Consider the following 22142-nt stretch of genomic DNA (forward strand, 5'->3'; position numbering starts at 1 on the left):
CTGTAAAGCGCTCTGGCTCTCCTGGGCTCTAAAGCGCGCGCTTTCTCCTGTGGGCATCAATTGACATCACTGCTGCACACAAAGGACTTGATGTAACCCCACGTGAAGAATTCTAATGAGGTAAGGTCAGGTGACCATGGAGGCCAGATATGCGGTGAACCTCTACCAATTCACCATCCTGGAAACATGCGGTTGAGGTAATCACAAACAATGACAGCGAAGTGGGGAATAGCCCCATCCTGCTGGAACACAACGGTATTCAAAATTCTGTGAGACTCCAATTGTGGTTCCAGGAAAATCTGAAGCATATCAAGGTAACTTGTATCTATTACCCATATGGGCTACATAATTTTCCTCCTCCAGGTGACACATTACCTGGATGTGGTGCTCTTTGTTCTTCAGAGTAAAATTAAGAGTATGCCAGAATTTGTTCAAAAGATGCCTGATATTGTTCCTTGTTTGTGTCCCATTTCCATATCTTCGACGGTACAGTTCACACACTTCCCAGAATGTTTTACCACCAACTTTCCAAAAAACAATGGCTATTCTTTCTTGTACAGAGACCATATCTGCAAACACATGTGAAAGAAAAGAATATATTACCACAGTAGTATATACAGTCACGAAGCTCAATACGTAGTAAATATGCATCCATAGGTAGTTGCTAACCACTAGGATCGCTAATATTGCCTCATTACAGACAATGTGAAATAGTGCCTGCACTGTCTATTGTTCCTAGCACCCTCACAACTCAAGCTTCGTGACTGTATATACTAGACTGTGATATTACTGTTTTCATGAAAATGAATCGTTACTTTTGGGACACCTGGTACAATATAGTTTCATCATTCTTACAAGAAGACATACATTTGTTGCCTGTATATGAAGCTGACCTCACATTTAATGGCCAGAATAAAATATTTGTTTGATTTCTTTTCAGTACAGAATGTTTAAATAACTGGCTCTTTTTAAATTATCTCAGCTGAATTGATACCCATTTTCACTATTCACTAGCCCTTGTTTTCAGTTGCTAGGCGACAATAATTAATAGATTCTCTCTTTTTTTTTTTTTTTTTTTACAAGGCCTACTGATTATTTTTACCTACTAATGTAAGAACTAGACCAGAGGAAATGAAAAGTATGCGTAATAAAGACTGCCTCCGTGGTCTGTTGATCAGGATGCTGGCTTCCAGATCAGGGGTCCCGGGTTCGATTCCCGGGGTCGGCTCTCGGTTGATTTTTCTTGAAGAAGAGGAATTCCCTGGGTGTCTAGAATCTGGAAATTTGTATGAATGTGAGTGTGATTGTGAGTGTGCCGGGTTAATATTAATTAACCAATCATCACAAATATAAAAATACACCAGGACTGTCACTGGGCAGTAACCTGAACACGCGTTTCAGCGTCACATTGTTGACAAGTAACTCCATCTGTTAGCACAACCATAAAGCATCTAATAGATGCTATAGAGTTACCAACAACGAAAAAAAAAAAACACGCGTAATAAAAAAGAAAGCGAAATAGACTATAAATTTGCATGAATTTGTTTGCTTGTTTTCAGATCTTCTACTCATTCCCCGAAAGTTTCCCACACCCTGTATTTTAACACTCATGTAGCTTTCAAACAGTAATTAATGTTGAGTACAAAAATTTTAGTAATAACTGCAATTTGATGTAAATTTGTGGAAAATTCATTGCAGTACATAAACCAAAAATTTTTTAATGAACCTAAATGTGTTAATTTTTTAATGATAAAGAATGCGTTTTGTATATAATCCAAAAAACAAAATTTCATATTCTTTATTTTATTTAAGTTATTTCATTTATTGAAGTAAATAAACTATAATAGTACATTATGCAACGAGCCTATAATAGTAGTAATTAAGACGCGAGTATGTTTATGAAACGAGTGCAAGCGAGTTTCATAATTTTCATACGAGTTTCTTAATTACCACTATAGTCAAGTTTCATACGACTTTTTATGCTCGACCATATTTCTAACTTGAAATTATTCATAAGTATTCATGTTATTCTTATCTGACTGGGGAGCGGAACTGACCTTGTGCAGTATCTCGTAAATCGTGAGATGTGTGCAGACGCGAAAGTATTGATTTTTTCCGAGAACGAAATGTCATTGACCTTGATATAATCTAGAGAGTAAAATAAACATTAATCTTGATATAAACTTGAAATTGATTTAGGCATTGAAAAACGAGATGACAAATTGAATTTATTTCAATATTATTTACAATTAACGCTAATTATTATAGTAACAGAACATAACCTTCTGCGACAGTATTGGATTTCCAGCCTCCGTGACTTTTCGCTAATTGTCTTTCGATTGCATATCTGAGAATAATCGATACTTGCGCTTTCATATTGCTGCAAAGGTGTTTTCTAATTGGTGGAACACCTGAACTTTAATGAATAGGTGTACTTTAATGAGGTCCATTTTGAATAATAGTTCAAGAAAATAAACTATAAACAGTAATATCATTCACAACATGATAAAGGAACTGAATTGTTACGAAAGTTCATCTTTTTATTTATCAATAGGAGCAGTGTTTGCTATCATAGCAGAATTTATCCAATGATATCTTCTATTTACAGGTTTAACTATAAATCCAAAATGATTAAAAGCACAATTTGCAATTATATTTGTAAGAGTAAATATAACATTCTTTCCATATATTAAATGATTTCATTTAAGTATGTCTTTTGAATAATAGTTCAAGAAAATAAACTATGAACACGTGAAATATACAGTGAGAAAGTACATGGTTTTTTCTTCTTGTATGAGGTAAGGCCTGAACTTTTGCATTCTTTGTTTGCAGAGGGTTCGCTAGTGAAGAGCACGTTCACGTCACACACCCAGTGGGTGCAGGCAGTGCAGTGGTCCTCCACAGAGGAGCACCTCTTCATTTCAGGGTCGCACGACCAGCAAGTCAAACTGTGGGACTCAAGGAGGTAACAGATTGATTGGTTCAGTGAGACAAATAGAACTATTTGACTTACTAAAACACTAAACTGTCTTGAAAATGTATTATTGTACCATCTCATCATTACAAATATTCTGCTAGATGGCAGTATTGTGTTACGATCAGCTGTTCTTTTGTTATCAGTTTTGCCAACCATTAAATCTTCATTGAATTCTATGGACAATTATTAGTCAAGAAACTTTGTTGATTCAGTTTCGTTTTTATTAAAACAGTTGCATTCCACTTCAATTATCAATATATATTAAACAATCTCTGATACGTGGATAAAATCACGAATTGAAATATTCGAAAATAATTCTTCTACTATTTGATGACGTCTTTTTATGGAGAGAATATTGATTAAAAGAAAATAAATCCAATGTTTTAGTAATCTACTTCCCATAGGAGTTAATGTTTGATCTATGATATCAATTCTTGATGAATAATTCAGTCATTAATATTTCTTTTATGTTTTTTATTTATATTTTCTATACGCTTTTTTCATTTATTAACACATGCATTATTTAAGGCACTAGTTTTATTCTTGCTTATTTATTTGCTTTTAAATAATCTCATACAGCAGAAGCTATAACATAACCTAAATAATATAAACAAGATAAATGATAGAAAAGTTTCAATTAAGGATGACGAAATAAACATGAATCATTTTAAAAGGTTCAATTATTGAAAGTACTATGTTGGCAAACAAAGAAAGAAATGCTAGGGAGGTGATAAAATTGTAGGATAAGCAGCCACGATTGATTGAAAGACGTTCCATACTGTTTTATTGGTCGAAAGTAGTATGATGTAATAAAAATGTTGTTGTTGTTGTCTAGTGCCTTGCATTTGACAATGAAGCCATTAGCAGTCGTGATTTCCAATACTTTTGAACTGTATGTTGTGGCTTTCATGTAACTGTTTTCTTAACGGGCACCAGTTTTTACAATGTGGCTGTTACATCACCAGACTTAAACCCCCATTATGCACCTGTCGTTGGTCAATGGGTCCTTCGGACCTAGCCGGGAGGACTAAATAGATGTTATTTAGATCCACCGACCTTTCCCTCTTGTGCCGATGAGGGACGCTGTTGGACTATGATAGGCCAGCACATATGTAAATGGCATTTCCTCCATTTTAGATGGAACAGTTATACCGCTGTGACTCGGTCCCCAGATCCTCATCTGTTAAAAGCAGGGTGTACCACGGGCAGGTTGAGGTTGGGAATTGGGTAGGAGAGGCTATAGGAGGCGCATCACTACCCCTTACACAATAAAGTCAACATAATCATCCTCAAAATTCTTTGGTTGGCGGGAAAAAGCATATAAGTAAAAAAATAATATTTTTCAGGAGAGACTTTCTTTTTAATTTACTCGTAACTGAATATAAGTATAATAATGAAATTCATGTATGTTAAAGTAAGACCATTTTCAGTTTAAAATATAAGAAAATTTATTATTTAAAAAATTATAAAAAATATTAGACTTATGTGATTAGGTACAACAGAAAAATCGACTTTTTTTACTTGTGTGCCTTTTCCCGCCGACCAAAGAATTCATGTTTTAGTTATATTTCACAATTACGAACAGGTTTTCGTGGCTGAAAAATCGATATTTTAAAGTCATTTTTCGATAGTTTTATTTTTACTGCACTTACATCCAACTACTATAGGCTCCAAAAAGTATCATGCTAACAAGTTGAAATTTTTACTGAAAAGTATGGTTAACAAACCTACAGAGCCTTTTTTTGCACTAAATAAGTATTTTCAAAATAAATTCATCATCATCTTTTCACATATTAGTCCTTGAAGAATTGTTACAGTCTCAAGCAACTAGTTGAAGGGAAAATTAATATGCTTTCAAGTCTGATATTTTCAAAGTTAAATTATGTTATTCGGGCACTAAAAATTGAAATTTTTAAATTGAGTGAACTAAATATTTTTCACGTTACTCATACATTCAGAATTCAAATTATGGCTCTGCTGTTAAACTATTTGCATGTCAAAGATGCTGTGATCGTATATTATGATACAGGGTGGGAAGAGCTTTTTACAAAATCTAGGATAAGTTTGAAAAACGATCCGAGCGAGTTTTGCAGTTTTCGAGATTTTGTAATGCATTTCACAAACGTGTATTGTATAACATTTTTTGCACGATCATATTTTTAAAATTGCAAATACAATATATTTTGCATTGAAAGTTTAGAGCAATTTTATTCCAAAGCCTTCGCAAAACTGCACTGTAATGGGTCTGAAGTTCTACCTGATGGATCCACCACAGAGAAATATTGGCGAGCAAGAGCACTAATGGCTTCATTGCCAAGGCCTAGCATTGGGTAACAACAACACAACAACATGGGTCTATTTCAGTATAGTTTTATCACAGTCTAGTATATACAGTCACGAAGCTCAATACATAGTAAATATGCATCCATAGGTAGTTGCTAACCACTAGGATCGCTAATATCGTCTCATTACAGACAATGCGAAATAGTACCTGCACAGTCCATTGTTTCTAGCACCCACACAACTCAAGCTTCGTGACTGTATATGCAAGACTGTGGTTTTATGTTATGAAGAATAGTTTCCCTAGCAACAAATTTCTGTTGGGAATTCTAACTTTTAAAGCCTAACAGCAATAGCTGCAAATGCAATGAAAAAACACGATCGTGCAAAAGAAGATTTTCAGGTCTGTAATTTATATTTTGTGAGAGTAGATACATTTTGAAAAGAAGTCAATTTAAAAAAAAATGACTCAAAAACTATTAAACTGATAGTAATGAAAGTTGGGTACATTAATATTAATAACAAGAAGTTGCTATGTAGAAAAAAATTAAGTCACTAGCTTAAAAAAATGTAGAAAATAGTTATTTATGATACTTTTGAGGTAAGTGCATCTTTATTGCGCGAGTGGAAAGATTTAAGCACGAGGCGTCACGCTCACAAGTACCATACGTAATTTTATCCATGACCATAACGAAAAAATTATGTTTTATAAAAGAAAATATGTTGAAAATAAGTCCTCATATAATCACATATCATGGCATGGATTTTAGAATCGATACGTGTACTAGGTCGGTCATGATGTAGGAGGCCATGATTAGTAAAGAATGGTATCTAAGGCATTGGATATATAACAAATTATAATTAATTATGTAATTTTAATATATATTTTTTTTTCATTTTAAACGTGTATTTTCGTCTTTTTGAAGTTTCAGGGATTATTTAGAAGTGTTCACGGGACTAATGTGATTAAAATAATTTCACATTTTACTTCTGTAAACTTAAGAGGAATATTAAAACGTAATTAATCATCGTGTCTGTTTAGCTCAGTTGGCTAACGCGTGTTGTTATAAAATCGTATAAACCCAACTTCGCAGGTTCAAGTCTCCTCGCCTCCCAAAAGGTAAATTATTACAGAATTAAAAAAAAAAAAATACATATTAGATATGGATGCAATGCACAAATTACGACGTAGCAGATAGAGAAAAGAGAAGGAGATTGAGTGTATGTATATTTAAGAAATGGTAATAAAGAAGTAGAGGTAGTGACATCTAGTAACTAATATATTAACTTCTTGAGTAATAGTTGAATGGAAAAGTATACGTGTGTGCCCGGGTACTAGGAAAATACTAATGAACTGTGAGATAAAGTTCAAACTGTGAGGTAAAGTCTTTATCTCACTAGTGGAATAAAGTAATCTATTCTAATAATAAATCTGTAGCCGAAATTTTCTGGTAATTTTCGATTTTCCAAAAATAATTGGTCCTAACATATATAATTAACCACCCTGAAACCGAAAATCGCTTTTTTTGAAATTTTAGTGTCTGTCTGTCTGTCTGGATGTTTGTTACCTTTTCACGCGATAATGGCTGAACGGATTTCGATGAAAATTGGAATATAAATTAAGTTCGTTGTAACTTAGATTTTAGGCTATATGGCATTCAAAATACATTATTTAAAAGGGGGGTTATAAGGGGGCCTGAATTAAATAAATCGAAATATCTCGCTTATTATTGATTTTTGTGAAAAATGTTACATAACAAAAGTTTCTTTAAAAATAATTTGCGATAAGTTTTATCCCTTGAAAAATTTTGATAGGACTGATATTTAATGAGATAAATGAGTTTTAAAATTAAAATAACTGCCATCTAAGGCCGTGTAATGAATTAAAAAACAAATGACTTCGTCTATAAGGAGCCTTGGACAGCAACAATCAAAAGCTATGAAAGATAGCCTACAGAGAATGTTTCTGTGTTTGTATGAAGTAATATCGGAAGCTAAATTAACCGATTTGTATAATTAATTATTACTTCACCATTGGAAAGTGTAGTTTCTCTGGATGGACATAATGCTATAATGTTATTACAGTAACGTCTGATATAATATAATGTAATATAATATAATATAATTTAAGTTATTTGGAGGGTTCAGAACCATAGTGGGCCAAACGCCATTTACTGAATACGTAGAAAACTTACTTACTTACTTACTTACAAATGGCTTTTAAGGAACCCGAAGGTTCATTGCCGCCCTCACATAAGCCCGCCAGCGGTCCCTATCCTGTGCAAGATTAATCCAGTCTCTATCATCATACCCCACCTCCCTCAGATCCATTTTAATATTATCCTCCCATCTACGTCTCGGCCTCCCTAAAGGTCTTTTTCCCTCCGGTCTCCCAACTAACACTCTATATGCATTTCTGGATTCGCCCATACGTGCTACATGCCCTGCCCATCTCAAACGTCTGGATTTAATGTTCCTAATTATGTCAGGTGAAGAATACAATGCGTGCAGTTCTGTGTTGTGTAACTTTCTCCATTCTCCTGTAACTTCATCCCGCTTAGCCCCAAATATTTTCCTTAGCACCTTATTCTCAAACACCCTGAACCTATGTTCCTCTCTCAGAGTGAGAGTCCAAGTTTCACAACCATACAGAAGAACCGGTAATATAACTGTTTTATAAATTCTAACTTTCAGATTTTTCGACAGCAGACTGGATGATAAGAGCTTCTCAACCGAAGAAAACAAGGGTTAAAATTAAGTTATTACCATAATTCAATGGAAACCTATAACAAGTAAAATAAAATATACACATTAAATCTAAATGATGTCAATCTTCATTAAACTATGGTTGCATGTAATAAAAATTAGAAACATGTTAAAGGAATTGTCATTGCACCAAATGAGTGTCTCTGGACCAAAATGATCGCATTTTAATTATTTAAATACAATTTAAATTAAGTAACATATTAAACGATTTATCCTTCTATCAAACACGAATGTTCCCTGGATCAAATGTCCTATTTTAATTATGTAATTACTTTATATTTATTTCTAACGGGTGCAGCGGAGCGCACGGGTACGGCTAGTGTTGAATAAAAGCCTACTTTACAAACGCAAAAGTATTTAGTAAAGGCATGCTTTTCGTTATGGACATGGATAATATAAATTTCATCCCTTGATGGATCTATTTTGTTTGTGTGAGAGGATTGGAACCTACCAGTTCACACTCGTACCAGGCAAGTCTTGTTATCCTGTGTAATAATAGGTACAGATGTAGCTGCATTTGAACTCTTATGGATGCCTTAATATAAATTTGAACTTATTAACTCTTTTTTGTTTCAGTCCGAAGGCACCGCTCTTTGACCTGAAGGGACACGATGGAAAAGTTTTATGCTGTGATTGGTCGAAACCAGAGCTGATCGTGTCAGGTGGATCTGACAACACAGTCCGCATCTTCCGCTCCAATCAAAGAAAGTAGATGTGCTTTCCCATCAGATCACTCTGTTGCAGTGAGCAGACAGTCAATGCAGGCCTCGGATTGATATGAAGATTGCTTCAAAGAAATGCGTGAGGAAGATCAGCTGAAAGAATTAATGTTTTCCAGGCAATTCAGTACAAATCGAAGCTGAAATGAATGAATTTAAATATTGAATACTGTAGAGATTACATGGATTCAAACAACACGTAACAATCTAAGTTAGAATTAACAAGATGTAAAATGCACCAAGACAGATCTCTTAAAAGATGTGCAGGCGAATATTTTGCATGTACTGATACGCCTTTTAGATGTTAATTATATACACAAGTATTTTTTTTTTTTTTCTTTTTTTACTGCTGGCAGTACTTGACTGTTCGTCATTCACCCATATGAAACCAGTTGTGTAGATCAATTTACCGACAGAGTAGTTGCCCAGGGTGCACCATAGGAGGCTGGTCTAAACTACATCCACGATGAGATGATGATGATGGAGATTGTTGGGATGCCGCAGGGGAACCAGAGCTTCCAGAGAAAAGAACTGTGTTACCTGGACCATAGGCTTGTTCAACACAAGTTATAAATTGGAAGGTGTGTTGGGGATCGAACCCTGACCCACAGGATTTTATAAAAGAAGCTGATTTATTACAATAATGCAGCTTCAGTCATTACTAGAGACCAGCATAATATGAAGGAAAATTTGTCAAAGTATGAAATTTATTTCCGAAAAATATTAAATATTTCATTATTAAGATATATTCCCTTTTATGAAGTTCAGAAGATCGTAATGGAAATTCTGAAGGCCTCTCTTCAAATTCTACACTATCATCTATATGTTAACATGTAAATTTTTGTTTTAATGTACAAATCGAATCATTATTTTGCTCGTTTCATTTCCCTTTATCTTTTATGTTTGTTAATTCTGGATCCCAGTGGTCAACCTCACTTGAGGACGGATGATTTGAAATAAATCCTAGTAGTGAAGCATTTGCAGCAGATTTACATTATTATTTATAAAATAAGCTTTTATTCATTATATTTAATATGCTACCAAAGAAAATACAACAAATCTGGTAAATTTGCTGCTAAATATGGCAGCACTGACTTTGAACATTTACCGTATTTAGTTGTGATTGGATGATTTATGCAGTAACACATGATAGCACAAGCTAACAAATATAACAGTGGAGTGGTAGATGGTTATGAAGTATAGATTTACATAGCACATAGATGCAAGGTTTTTTTCTCAATATTTTTTACATTTTTACAAATGGGCAAAAAGCCTAAAAGTAAGTAAAATCAGATTATCTGTTTCTCTGTGTAAAATAAAAATAAGGATTACTTCTTAACATAACCTACCAAATGTCAGCTTCAAAATGAGCTCCCGTTCAATGTTCTGCAGTAAATGGTTCCAGAGTTCTGAGCGCTGAAAGAGGCTTGTTTTTATAAAATACGCTAAATTTGTCACTCAATAATACGAAAACCGTTTGACTTTCGATAGTATATTTTTGAAAATGCACTCTCCTCAGCACCTTGTATAAGTAGGGAAAAAATTAGAGTATTAAAAAAAATGCGAGGTTTTTTACTGATCGATTTCATATGGAATAGCCCATATGGTTGTGAAACTTGGACTCTCGCTTTGAGAGAGGAACAGGGTTAAGGGTGTTTGAGAATAAGGTGCTTAGGAAAATATTTGGGGCTGGATGAAGTTACAGGAGAATGGAGAAAGTTATAAAACGCAGAACTGCAGGCATTGTATTCTTCAGCAAACCCCTGGCTTTATAATTTGAGGGTACAGAAAATGTTGCACTTCACATATCAAACTTCTCTACACAGTACATATTTAAGGCGTATTATGACATGCAAGTGAAATTATCCTTTGTATCATATGTTGGTTGTAACTGCACCATACCTGTCATACTGGTGGAGGACATGAAAATCCCCAGCCCTGATCTGGTATTGAATCCATATCTCTTCAGTTCGTAGTAGCAGCAACACCATCATGCTGGTAGTATGTAATTAAATCTGTCACTTGTAAATTAAACATGTTCTCACATTTTGCCTTTTAGAATTACTCGAAAAATAAGTACAACCATTTAATTTGTGGTGTAGAGTATGGTATTGTAGATTGAAAAAAAAAAAACAGATATAGGAAACAATATCTTGTTTCAATTTAAGGGGAGAAGATGGTATTTTTTTAAACTTTTTTCCTATTTGGTGTAAAATATTAATTTTTTTTTGTATGTAGAGAGCTCATAGCTGTGGCAACTCAACCAAATAAAAATATTTTGAAAGACAAAAATTGTTGGGGGCCCAAATTTGAAAAAAATATACCCAATGCAGGATTGTACTAAAACCGATATATCTAAACCGTTTTTAAAGATAGATTCAAACAGTTTTTTGCAATATATTTGCAAAAGCATGTTCTACAAACTGTCTGTAACAGAATTTTGATATTAGTTCCTACGTTTGTAAAATAAACAATTAAAATTTAATAACAATTTTCTGATTTCCTTTTTTGCAAACAAACGGACGTATTTTTAAAATGAAATCAATTAACAAAATTCTGTTAAAGAGAAAAGTTTCCTAATAGTCTAAAGAATGTGTGTTCTAAATTTCATGCATGTATCTTTAATAGTTCAGAAATTATATCAATTTTTGTCTGGCAATGTAGCAAAAAAATGAAGTTACTGGAAACCGATAAAAGCGGGCGTGTGATTTAAAAATCCATAGCGCTGGAAGTTTAAAAATGGCGTCTCAACATCCGATAAGAGCACAAATATCCACAAAATGTTATGCTATGCATTGCACACATATCAAAGGGTATTTTAAAGCAAAAAAAATTTTTTTGAAAATTTAATTTACTGGAAACAACAATAAAAGTGGGCGAGTGATTTAAAAATCCATAACGCAGGAAGTTTAAAAATGGCGACTCAACATCTGATAAGGGCACAAATACCCACAAAATGTTATGCTATGCATTCCACATATATCACAGAGTATTTTAAAGTTTTTTTTTTTTTTAATTTACTCATTTTTCACCAAAAAATACCATCCTCTCCCCTTAACGTGGTGTAATTTTCTCATAATTTCTGAGTGTCCCCTTCCAGTTGCTGCTGCTGGTACTTTCTGGTGTGTATGGTGGGGAGAGAATGAAGGTGATGGATCCCAAACAGCATAGAAATTGTTAGTTTTAAGTGGCCTCGCTAGTACTAAAAATAGAAATGCTGCTATTGTGTTTACATCTTCTCTCTGCGTTGTGTGTGTCCCATAGCATGAAACTTTCTACGCAACATTTAGATGTAATGTCGTTGTAAAAGATTCTGCAGCCAGAATATCGTGTAAATATTGTTTCATCTTCTTTGATTGTAAAATATTCATCTTCATAGCAAATGTTAACATGTTGATGGGAACAGCTTTATGACAGCATTTTTCCGTCATGATATTGGGATGTCAGTGCTGGCTTTGAGTGAATAATCTTCATTGCATCATGGAGAGCTAGCAAAATTCTGTTCAGTTTATTTTTTAACATAATATGTTTATGCACTTGAGAAATCTGAACACACTTTCTGTTAACACGGTGACATCGATGTCCTGAGTGACTGAAACTATGATATATTTAAAAAAAAATAGTTCTGAATGCAGCCAGCCATAATGAAGGATGATTGGGAAACAAATGAATATGACACAATAATGAATTCATTATTATTCGGACACAAATGGGAGTGATTAGTAAATGTGGGGAGTGTAAAGACAGAAATAGTTAATGTAACGTATCTAATTCTGAAGTACTTAACTGTGGCATTAATTTTCAAATGAATCCAATTTTCTGTAATGACATTATTATTCATTACAATTTCAAACATCTCATTGGCGTCATATTGATGTGTGAATCGTTTCGACTATCAATTGCATTGTTGTCTGTAGACTAGGCCTCCTGGAATGAGGAAGCGTTTATGAAGTAGTTAACGAGAAGGCTCCACCTTGTTAAATTTAAATGCGGGAAGTATGAAGACGGAAATGAAAAGAAATATCAGACTTTTATTTCAAATCCCAAACATCATTACAATCCATCCATGCTGACAATAACAATCACGAACAGCATAAACGTTTTACACAACCGTAAGGTGAATGCCAGGTAATCTATGGCAAATCCTCGGCCTCATCTCACTATCACCAACCTCATTGACGCTAAATAACCTCGTAGTTGATACAGCGTCATTAAATAACCAACTAAAATAAAAATAAGATAAATGTTTTACATGATAATATAATTTCTGCAATGATTAATGGCTACTTCTGCCACCATCAAATTATAAGAAAGCTATTCAGTAAAATATATATTGAGTATCGTACAGTCAATGAACACAAATTTGTGCAAGTGACAAAAGTCAAATAATGCATATAAAATATGACGGGTTTTTAATGGGCAAGGAAACTCCTTATGACAGCTGTCTGTGGAAAGATAGGAATAGTAGGTGTCTCATGTTGTAGATTTACAAATTTGATACTAGCAAAAGACAGAACAGAGTGGAGGCATTTTGTGAAATTGTCATGGAATCAACATGCTTCATAATGTCCTTTGATTCATTGCATTAAAATAGAAGTTCATTGCCTCATAATTGGCTCAAACTCATTAAGGAAACCTAAAAAAATCCCCAGATAGGATTGATTGCATTAAAATGGAAGTTCATTGCCTCATAATTGGCTCAAACTCATTAAGGAAACCTAAAAAAAATCCCCAGATAGGATTGATTGCATTAAAATGGAAGTTCATTGCCTCATAATTGGCTCAAACTCATTAAGGAAACCTAAAAAAATCCCCAGATAGGATTGATTGCATTAAAATAGAAGTTCACTGCCTCATAATTGGCTCAAACTCATTAAGGAAGCCCAAAAAAAATCCCCAGATAGGATTGATTGCATAAAAATAGAAGTTCATTGCCTCATAATTGGCTCAAACTCATTAAGGAAACCTAAAAAAAAATCCCCAGATAGGATTGATTGCATTAAAATAGAAGTTCATTGCCTCATAATTGGCTCAAACTCATAAAGGAAACCTAAAAAAATCCCCAGATAGGATTGATTGCATTAAAATGGAAGTTCATTGCCTCATAATTGGCTCAAACTCATTAAGGAAACCTAAAAAAATCCCCAGATAGGATTGATTGCATTAAAATAGAAGTTCACTGCCTCATAATTGGCTCAAACTCATTAAGGAATCCTAAAAAAATCCCCAGATAGGATTGATTGCATTAAAATAGAAGTTCATTGCCTCATAATTGGCTCAAACTCATTAAGGAAGCCTAAAAAAAAATACCCAGATAGGATTGATTGCATTAAAATATGCCTCATAATTGGCTCAAACTCATTAAGGAAACCTAAAAAAAATCCCCAGATAGGATTGATTGCATTAAAATAGAAGTTCATTGCCTCATAATTGGCTCAAACTCATAAAGGAAACCTAAAAAAATCCCCAGATAGGATTGATTGCATTAAAATGGAAGTTCATTGCCTCATAATTGGCTCAAACTCATTAAGGAAACCTAAAAAAATCCCCAGATAGGATTGATTGCATTAAAATAGAAGTTCATTGCCTCATAATTGGCTCAAACTCATAAAGGAAACCTAAAAAAATCCCCAGATAGGATTGATTGCATTAAAATGGAAGTTCATTGCCTCATAATTGGCTCAAACTCATTAAGGAAACCTAAAAAAATCCCCAGATAGGATTGATTGCATTAAAATAGAAGTTCACTGCCTCATAATTGGCTCAAACTCATTAAGGAATCCTAAAAAAATCCCCAGATAGGATTGATTGCATTAAAATAGAAGTTCATTGCCTCATAATTGGCTCAAACTCATTAAGGAAGCCTAAAAAAAAATACCCAGATAGGATTGATTGCATTAAAATATGCCTCATAATTGGCTCAAACTCATTAAGGAAACCTAAAAAAAATCCCCAGATAGGATTGATTGCATTAAAATAGAAGTTCATTGCCTCATAATTGGCTCAAACTCATAAAGGAAACCTAAAAAAATCCCCAGATAGGATTGATTGCATTAAAATGGAAGTTCATTGCCTCATAATTGGCTCAAACTCATTAAGGAAACCTAAAAAAATCCCCAGATAGGATTGATTGCATTAAAATAGAAGTTCATTGCCTCATAATTGGCTCAAACTCATAAAGGAAACCTAAAAAAATCCCCAGATAGGATTGATTGCATTAAAATGGAAGTTCATTGCCTCATAATTGGCTCAAACTCATTAAGGAAACCTAAAAAAATCCCCAGATAGGATTGATTGCATTAAAATAGAAGTTCACTGCCTCATAATTGGCTCAAACTCATTAAGGAATCCTAAAAAAATCCCCAGATAGGATTGATTGCATTAAAATAGAAGTTCATTGCCTCATAATTGGCTCAAACTCATTAAAGAAACCTAAAAAAATTCTCCAGATAGAATAGTTTGAAGAGAAGCGACTAGAAGCATTTGAAATGTGGATATGGAGAAGAATGGAGCATGTGAAATGGACAGACAGAATAAGAAATGAAGCTGTGTTGGAAAGAGTGGGTGAAGAAAGAATGATGCTGAAACTGATCAGGAAGAGGAAAAGGAATTGGCTGGGTCACTGGCTGAGAAGAAACTGCCTACTGAAGGATGCACTGGAAGGAATGGTGAACGGGAGAAGAGTTCGGGGCAGAAAAAGATATCAGATGATAGACGACATTAAGATATATGGATCATATGAGGAGACAAAGAGGAAGACAAAAAATAGAGATCGGAGAATGCTGGGTTTGCAGTGAAAGACCTGTCCTTGTATGTATTGTAATAAATAAGGAAATAAGAAAGTTACAATCCCTCAAGTGTGCAAATTACTTAAAAGCTTTGCAGAAAAGAAACAGATTGATAAAACATGTCGCAAATTACTTGTTTACAAGATAGTTTGACATTCTTGGCTGCTCCTGTCTTCATAAACATTAATATTCTTCTTCCCACTGGTCGTAAAAGTCATATATCATTGCATTGGGCACATGAACTCTTATCAGTGGAAGTGCAACACTGACATTGATGTATGGAGTCAGTCTGGTTTGTAAACTACTCTGTCCATGCAGTCCTGCTAGTTTATGATCAGAATGAGAAACAAAGTACGATCAGAGCTAGGCTTCTCTATGGCTGAATGAAGTGAACTCAAGTATTACATAAGTTTTAAAAATGTGTAGTAGTTCTATGCGACAAAGTGGAGAAATATCGATCAATTTTTAGTGTTTTTTGATAATGGCTTTTTAAAGAAGCTTTCTGATAAACAAACAAATACAGTACACATTCAGTAGCGCTTTATGCTTCTAAAGATCTGGTTTGGAAGTTTTTTAGTTCAAATATAGGTTGTTAAATGTAAATTTATTGATCAGTGTTACCAATCATTTGTTTTTTTTAAGTATATTTTCAATTTTGAAAAATATGAGCTCAAAATATTATATTATTCCAAGCATGAAAAGAACTCTAAAATATAACAACATATAGTTATTAATGGCGAAGTGCATCAACATTGATTAAAAACGCAGTAATCATAGATTACGAAACGACGGTTAAACAGTAGCCGTGGTTAAAATGTAATTTATGTGCACCATTCATAATCACCGATTACTAAAACATGGCTAACTGACACCTCATTTAACCAGAGTAAAGTCTATGATGGTACATTGTTTCTACAAAATTACTAAAGGAAAGCATCCATACCGCTGCAAAGATAATAGTCAACGTCTAAAAACGACTGCGCTCACTATGTTCTACATCGAAATGAACGTATCCTACATTTTCGCGTTGCATTTGTTTGCCTTTGGGCGCTGTTATATTTGTGAGTTCCATTTCTTTGTTTTTCAGTAGTGTTAGGTTAAAATCGTACAAAATGGAAAATTGAATCCAAAAATGATTATATCCCAATGTTAGGTTGAAGTATCGATAGACTTAATTACTAGATTTAAATGTAGGCCTATTATATAAAAAAGATGGAATATCCATAAAGGAAAATGATGCAGAAAATTGGTAGGAATGTGTGTACGATCTTGGACTACACCAGGGAACTGTGCATTATCCTAAGATCCATCCATAACCTCTCTTTGTTCAGCCAGTGACATAGAGAAAGAGATACCGGTATTCGAGTATTCCCTCTTAAAATACAGAAAATAATAGTTACATAGAATCGTAATATAAGCAGCCGATCCGTAGGAGAAATATGATTGTTCTTGTGTTATTTCAATTGATCCATTTGTAGATTTTGATAAACGAAATCCCTCCTGAAATTTTCTGTCACCTAATTGCTCGCAAGAATTCTCTCTTTCCATTAAAGAACCTTCACGCTCATGCTCTATCCAAGTAATTCAAGTACTGCACAATAATAATCGTCTTCGAAATAATCACCTGTGGTTATGGCCGCCATTTTGCTTTACTTGCTCTACTAATCGCTGGTTATCTCCTTTAACCGCTCATATTTGGCCGGTTAGAGATTACTGTGGTTAACTTCCTATTTAAGTCGTAACCGAGGTCGATCCACCGTAAAAATGCTTAATCGGGGATTACGTCACAATTTTAACCGATGGTTACACTAACCAACGTTGATGCACGTGGGCATAATAGAGCTAGGATTTTGATGACCTATAAATCATGAAAAAAGTCCAAAACAATGCATTTATGACCTAAAAATATTTGAAAAATGCTCTTAAAAATGCCCTAAAATTGTTCTTACATAATTGCCTTAGTAGGAAAAGAGGTTTTGTACTGCTTCATATTTAGACTTGTAATTAAATTAAATTCTAGTACCATAAAAATGGGCCTCCCACAAGGTGCAGTACTGAGTACAACCTTGTTTAACATCTACCTCAACGATCTCCCCCCAGCTGTTTCAAGCCCAGAAATAAAGACAGCTCTTTTTGCAGACGACATGGTCATGTGGACATCTTCCCCACAAATAGTCAAATCCAAAACTTCAATGGAAAAAGCTCTGATCCTATTAGAAAAGTGGACTGACAACAATTTGATGGCCATAAATACTGATAAAACAACGTTTCAGATATTTAGCTTGAAGAAAAAAAATCCCAAAACTAAGTCTGCAGTTCAAGAAAACAAACCTGAGACAAACATATGAAACGAAATATTTAGGGACAATTTTTTATTCAAAATTATCTTGGAAAAATCATATTGAAGCAGTAGTAAACAAATCAACAAAAAGACTTCCAATTTTAAAGAGATTAGCTGGAGCCAAGTGGGGTAGTAATCGGCAGACTTTGAACATCACGTACAAAACATTCATCAAGCCAATACTTCTCTACAATGCGGAGGTATTAATTACAGCAAATAATTTCAACCTGAATCGACTAGAAGTATGCCAAAATCAGGCCCTGCGACTAATGACTGGTGCAGCAAAATCAACCCCGTTCACGGCAATGCAAGCCCTAACCCAGAACTCTCCAATATATCTCACTCTAGAGGAGCAGGCACTAACACACCATGAAAAAATGCTACGGTTACCAACAACAAAATGGGAAAAAAAGACTGTTACAACCAACCAAGTTGAAAAAACAAACAAGTTTCCTGTCCAAAGTCACGGAAATAAAAACAGAATTGAATCTCCCTAAATCTAAAGAAAACATTTTACGCAGAGAAAACCCTCTAACCTTCGAACCAATTAACATTCAACTAGATTTAGAAGAACCAGTTACAAAATCTGAAACTTCCAAACCTGTACTAAAAGCGCTGGCATTAGAAGCTATGAACAATAGATACCCACCAGAAGAATGGTTACATATCTACACAGATGGGTCTACTATCGATAACAACTCAGGATCAGCAATTACGTGTGTGTTATTCTCATTTTATCAACCAGCAGGACATCCTACAACAAATTTTGATGCGGAAATAATGGCTATTCATATCTCACTCCAACACCTACTGTACAGAATAGATAAATTTCAAAATGCTGTAATTCTCTCTGATTCTAAAGCAGCATTATATGCAATAAATTCATATAAAATGATGTCAATCCAAATTAAAGAATGTCACAAAATGATCCAACAACTTCAAAAACTACAGAAAAGAATTCAATTGCAATGGATACCTGCACATTGCGGAATTGCTGGAAATGAAACTGCTGACTTTCTTGCCAAAAAAGGATCCAATTTAATTCAGAATACAAATACAAGCCTACCTTTTACATCCATCAAAAGACTAATTAAAAAAATATATAAAATCAAGCAAAACCAAGCACTAGGTACCAAAGCCAAAGATAAAAAATGGAGCATTTTAATAAAAAAAAAACAAATTATTCCAGAAATCCCACGTAAATCTGCAGTAGCAAAATTCAGACTGCTTACAGAACACGATTATTTGGCCAAACACTTGAATAAAATAGGAATTTACACAAATCCAAATTGCCCTCTATGCAACAAAGAAGAAGAAATGACTGAAGATCATCTACAAACCTGTGAAGTTCTACCTGATGGATCCACCACAGAACGCTAATGGCTTCGTTGCCAAGGCCCGGCATTAGATAACAACAACAACATTTAAGTTTATTTAATTTCACATTTTTTTTTTTAAATCAACGCAGTGTCATGTGATGAAGTCTTACATTCGAGTAATTATATTTGAAGCGTGTTTTCAAACGTGAGAATTGTACTTACTTCAGAGAATTCCAGTTATGTTAATGGAATTATACGGATTTAAATTGACTTCAGTGTTAATCACATTACTTGCTTATTTCTGTCTAATAACTCCTCTAGCAACTCCACCACGTAGAAGATTTAAATTTGAATGATATCTGGTACTTATATTTCGTGAATTTCGTTTGTGATGTAGTCAATATTTCGCAATTTCAGCACGCAAGGAAATCACATACTAGTTGCTGTCTAAAACACTGAATCCACGATTATGCTGTAGGAAATTTTCTGCGAAAAATTTCGTGTGATGCTTAAAAAAAAAAAAAATCTGTGTGTATAAGGCAATTGACTGAAGTTTGAATTATTTTATTTTGAAACTACATGTCTCAATTAAATTTTAAGAGCAAATTTCATTCATAATTTAAAAAAAGATCTGGATATTGTGAGCAGAAAAGCAAAATTTGAAGTATTAAAAAAATACCATATTAAACACCAGAAAGAATGGTGAAATTTAAATTTGATCAGAAAGTGCTTCACAAATTCTGGTGTTCATTACTGAAAACAGGAGTTGTTGAAGAATGAAATTATAGGACGCTACAGCTGGCATCTGGTGGTGGTTCAGAGAAGATTGAAGTGGAAGTTTATTTGAAAAAAAAAAAAAGAAACTCAAAATGGGACATGACATCAGCTGATCAGTATTGTACATTCCTTATTGTAATCATGATTGCGATTGTTGTACATTTGTTAATAATGTTATTGTTTTGTTTTTATTTGTATTATTGTGTTCCTTAGCAACATGTTGGAAACGAGTGTTTGTATTTTTTCCCGTATTATATTATGCTGTCTTTCCATATATACAAGCAATAAATTTCAATGCAGATGTGTGTACAAAGAGGTTTTGCGATATTAAATAGATTATACAGATTCCATGGCTTAGCAGTTTTCTTTTTTGTCATTTCAAGCACGTTACAAGTAACATATCACAGCGATAATCAAACTATTGTCGGACTATCGGATCTGTGTCCCTTCAGCGTTATCGTCATTCTTGGAAAAGTTAACGCCTGTACTCACTCCATTCCACCCGCTTTCCTCCCACCACGTCAAACAGCAGGCCACGAACCTTGCCGAATAGGGATGTTGCCAAACTTCCGTCAAACGGTGTCATAAATAACTGGTACTCCATGCTACAATATTATTTCTTTCAATCAAAATACATTTTGTATTTCTACATTTTTTAAACCTAAATCCCATGTCTCGAATCACTTTCCGTAGTGTTTCTCTCCAACCTTGGAAATTATTGCTTCTCTCGCAAGCTTCAGTAATTTCTTCAATGTTGAAACTTCTTTCTGAACGGTATAAAATTCTTGTATCTTTCTTCTTAAAAGACATCAGTTCATATCATCTACAATAATTAAAAGTTCCCTTGGTCTGTTCTTCTCTGGTGATTCTAGCTTTTCATCTCCTGTACAGACTCCCTCTCTCCAGATTTTCTTTATTAGGCGCTCTGACCTGCCCATATAAATTACATAAAATGTTGTATTATCAGTATTAGTTAAGTAAGTAATTTTAATACGTAATCAATTGAAATAAAATAAGCCTCACATGTGATATCAGCCGCTCTTTTCGTTGCCTGATTTATAGGAAACAGATATTGACCTGTTTGTTTCTCTTCATCGCAAAATGCTATTACGTACTTGCTTAATAATATTTCTTTCGCCACTCCTTGCTACAGTATTCATAATGAGTTGGCAACACTGGACTGCAAGTGCAAATAAACTGTCCTGCAAGAAGGCTCAAAATTGTGAGTAGTGGGGGACAGAAAGGGAGAGAGATAGGAATGCAGGGAGAGAAATGAATTACCGAGGCTGAGGAGGAATTAGGGTTCAGTTCGCATATCTTACCGGGGCACAGATCCGATGGTCCGACTATACACAACAATTCAACCTATGCAGAACACTTCAGTGGCGTATACTGGTTAAAGGGTTTGGGCTACCGCTGACCCTATTATTACACAAAATATATCTAACAATTACTTTAATTTTAATTACTATGGTAAAACTAATAATACAAAATTATTACATTATGTTATATTATAAACTTTTTCTTTTGTAATTTCCTTGGGCTACCGCTGGTAGCCCGCAAAATACGCCCCTGCAACACATCACAAAGTCTATCATAACTACAGCAACATAGACACTGACATGAAAATACTACACATCCAGCCAAAAAACCACAAACTTCACACTCTAGAACAATATAAAATTTACAAACATACAAAAACATCCACATCACATCCTGAACACTCAACTCGATTTCAAAACACACACCCTTTTCGACACAATCATGAACACACTCCACCACAACAGGAAACCTTCACTAGGCTTTGGATTAATAAATAACATCGCTTTGAAACTCGTCAGCCAGGTAAATTCCTCATACTAACACAGTAAAGAAGTTACAAAATTAATCAGTGAAATCATTTAATATGCACAAAGTAAAAATTTCCATTCTCCGGATTGCATACAAAATTAAGACATTTCCCTTCATTATTTATATATTGTACTATTTAAATAGTTATACAGTGCTCTAAACAGTTAGAGGAACATAAATAATTGATTAAATGGCGATCTTACTCGTGTTATTTGTGTAAGCATGCGCAGCTTACAGCTGTTTCGGTGCTTCTTCACACCATCCTCAGAGCCTACTAGATTTCGGCATCATCTCGAACTTCGCTGCCTATTGTATGGGTGTGTT

At 34.2% G+C, this 22142-nt stretch overlaps 1 protein-coding gene across 1 annotated transcript in view; it reads left to right on the plus strand.

Moving 5' to 3' along the window:
• Positions 1 to 20320, plus strand: part of LOC138700907 (ribosome biogenesis protein WDR12 homolog) — a 37362-nt gene extending 17042 nt beyond the window's left edge. Inside the window, exons 8-9 of the mRNA XM_069827325.1 lie at positions 2833 to 2965; positions 8600 to 20320. Of these exons, the coding sequence (XP_069683426.1) occupies positions 2833 to 2965; positions 8600 to 8735 (269 nt within the window). The 3' untranslated portion in view covers positions 8736 to 20320. The remainder of the gene's footprint in view (positions 1 to 2832; positions 2966 to 8599) is intronic.
• Positions 20321 to 22142: the final 1822 nt, after the last annotated feature.

Source organism: Periplaneta americana, chromosome 6 (assembly GCF_040183065.1).
Source record: "Periplaneta americana isolate PAMFEO1 chromosome 6, P.americana_PAMFEO1_priV1, whole genome shotgun sequence".
In the NCBI taxonomy this organism is placed as follows: Eukaryota; Metazoa; Arthropoda; class Insecta; order Blattodea; family Blattidae; genus Periplaneta; species Periplaneta americana.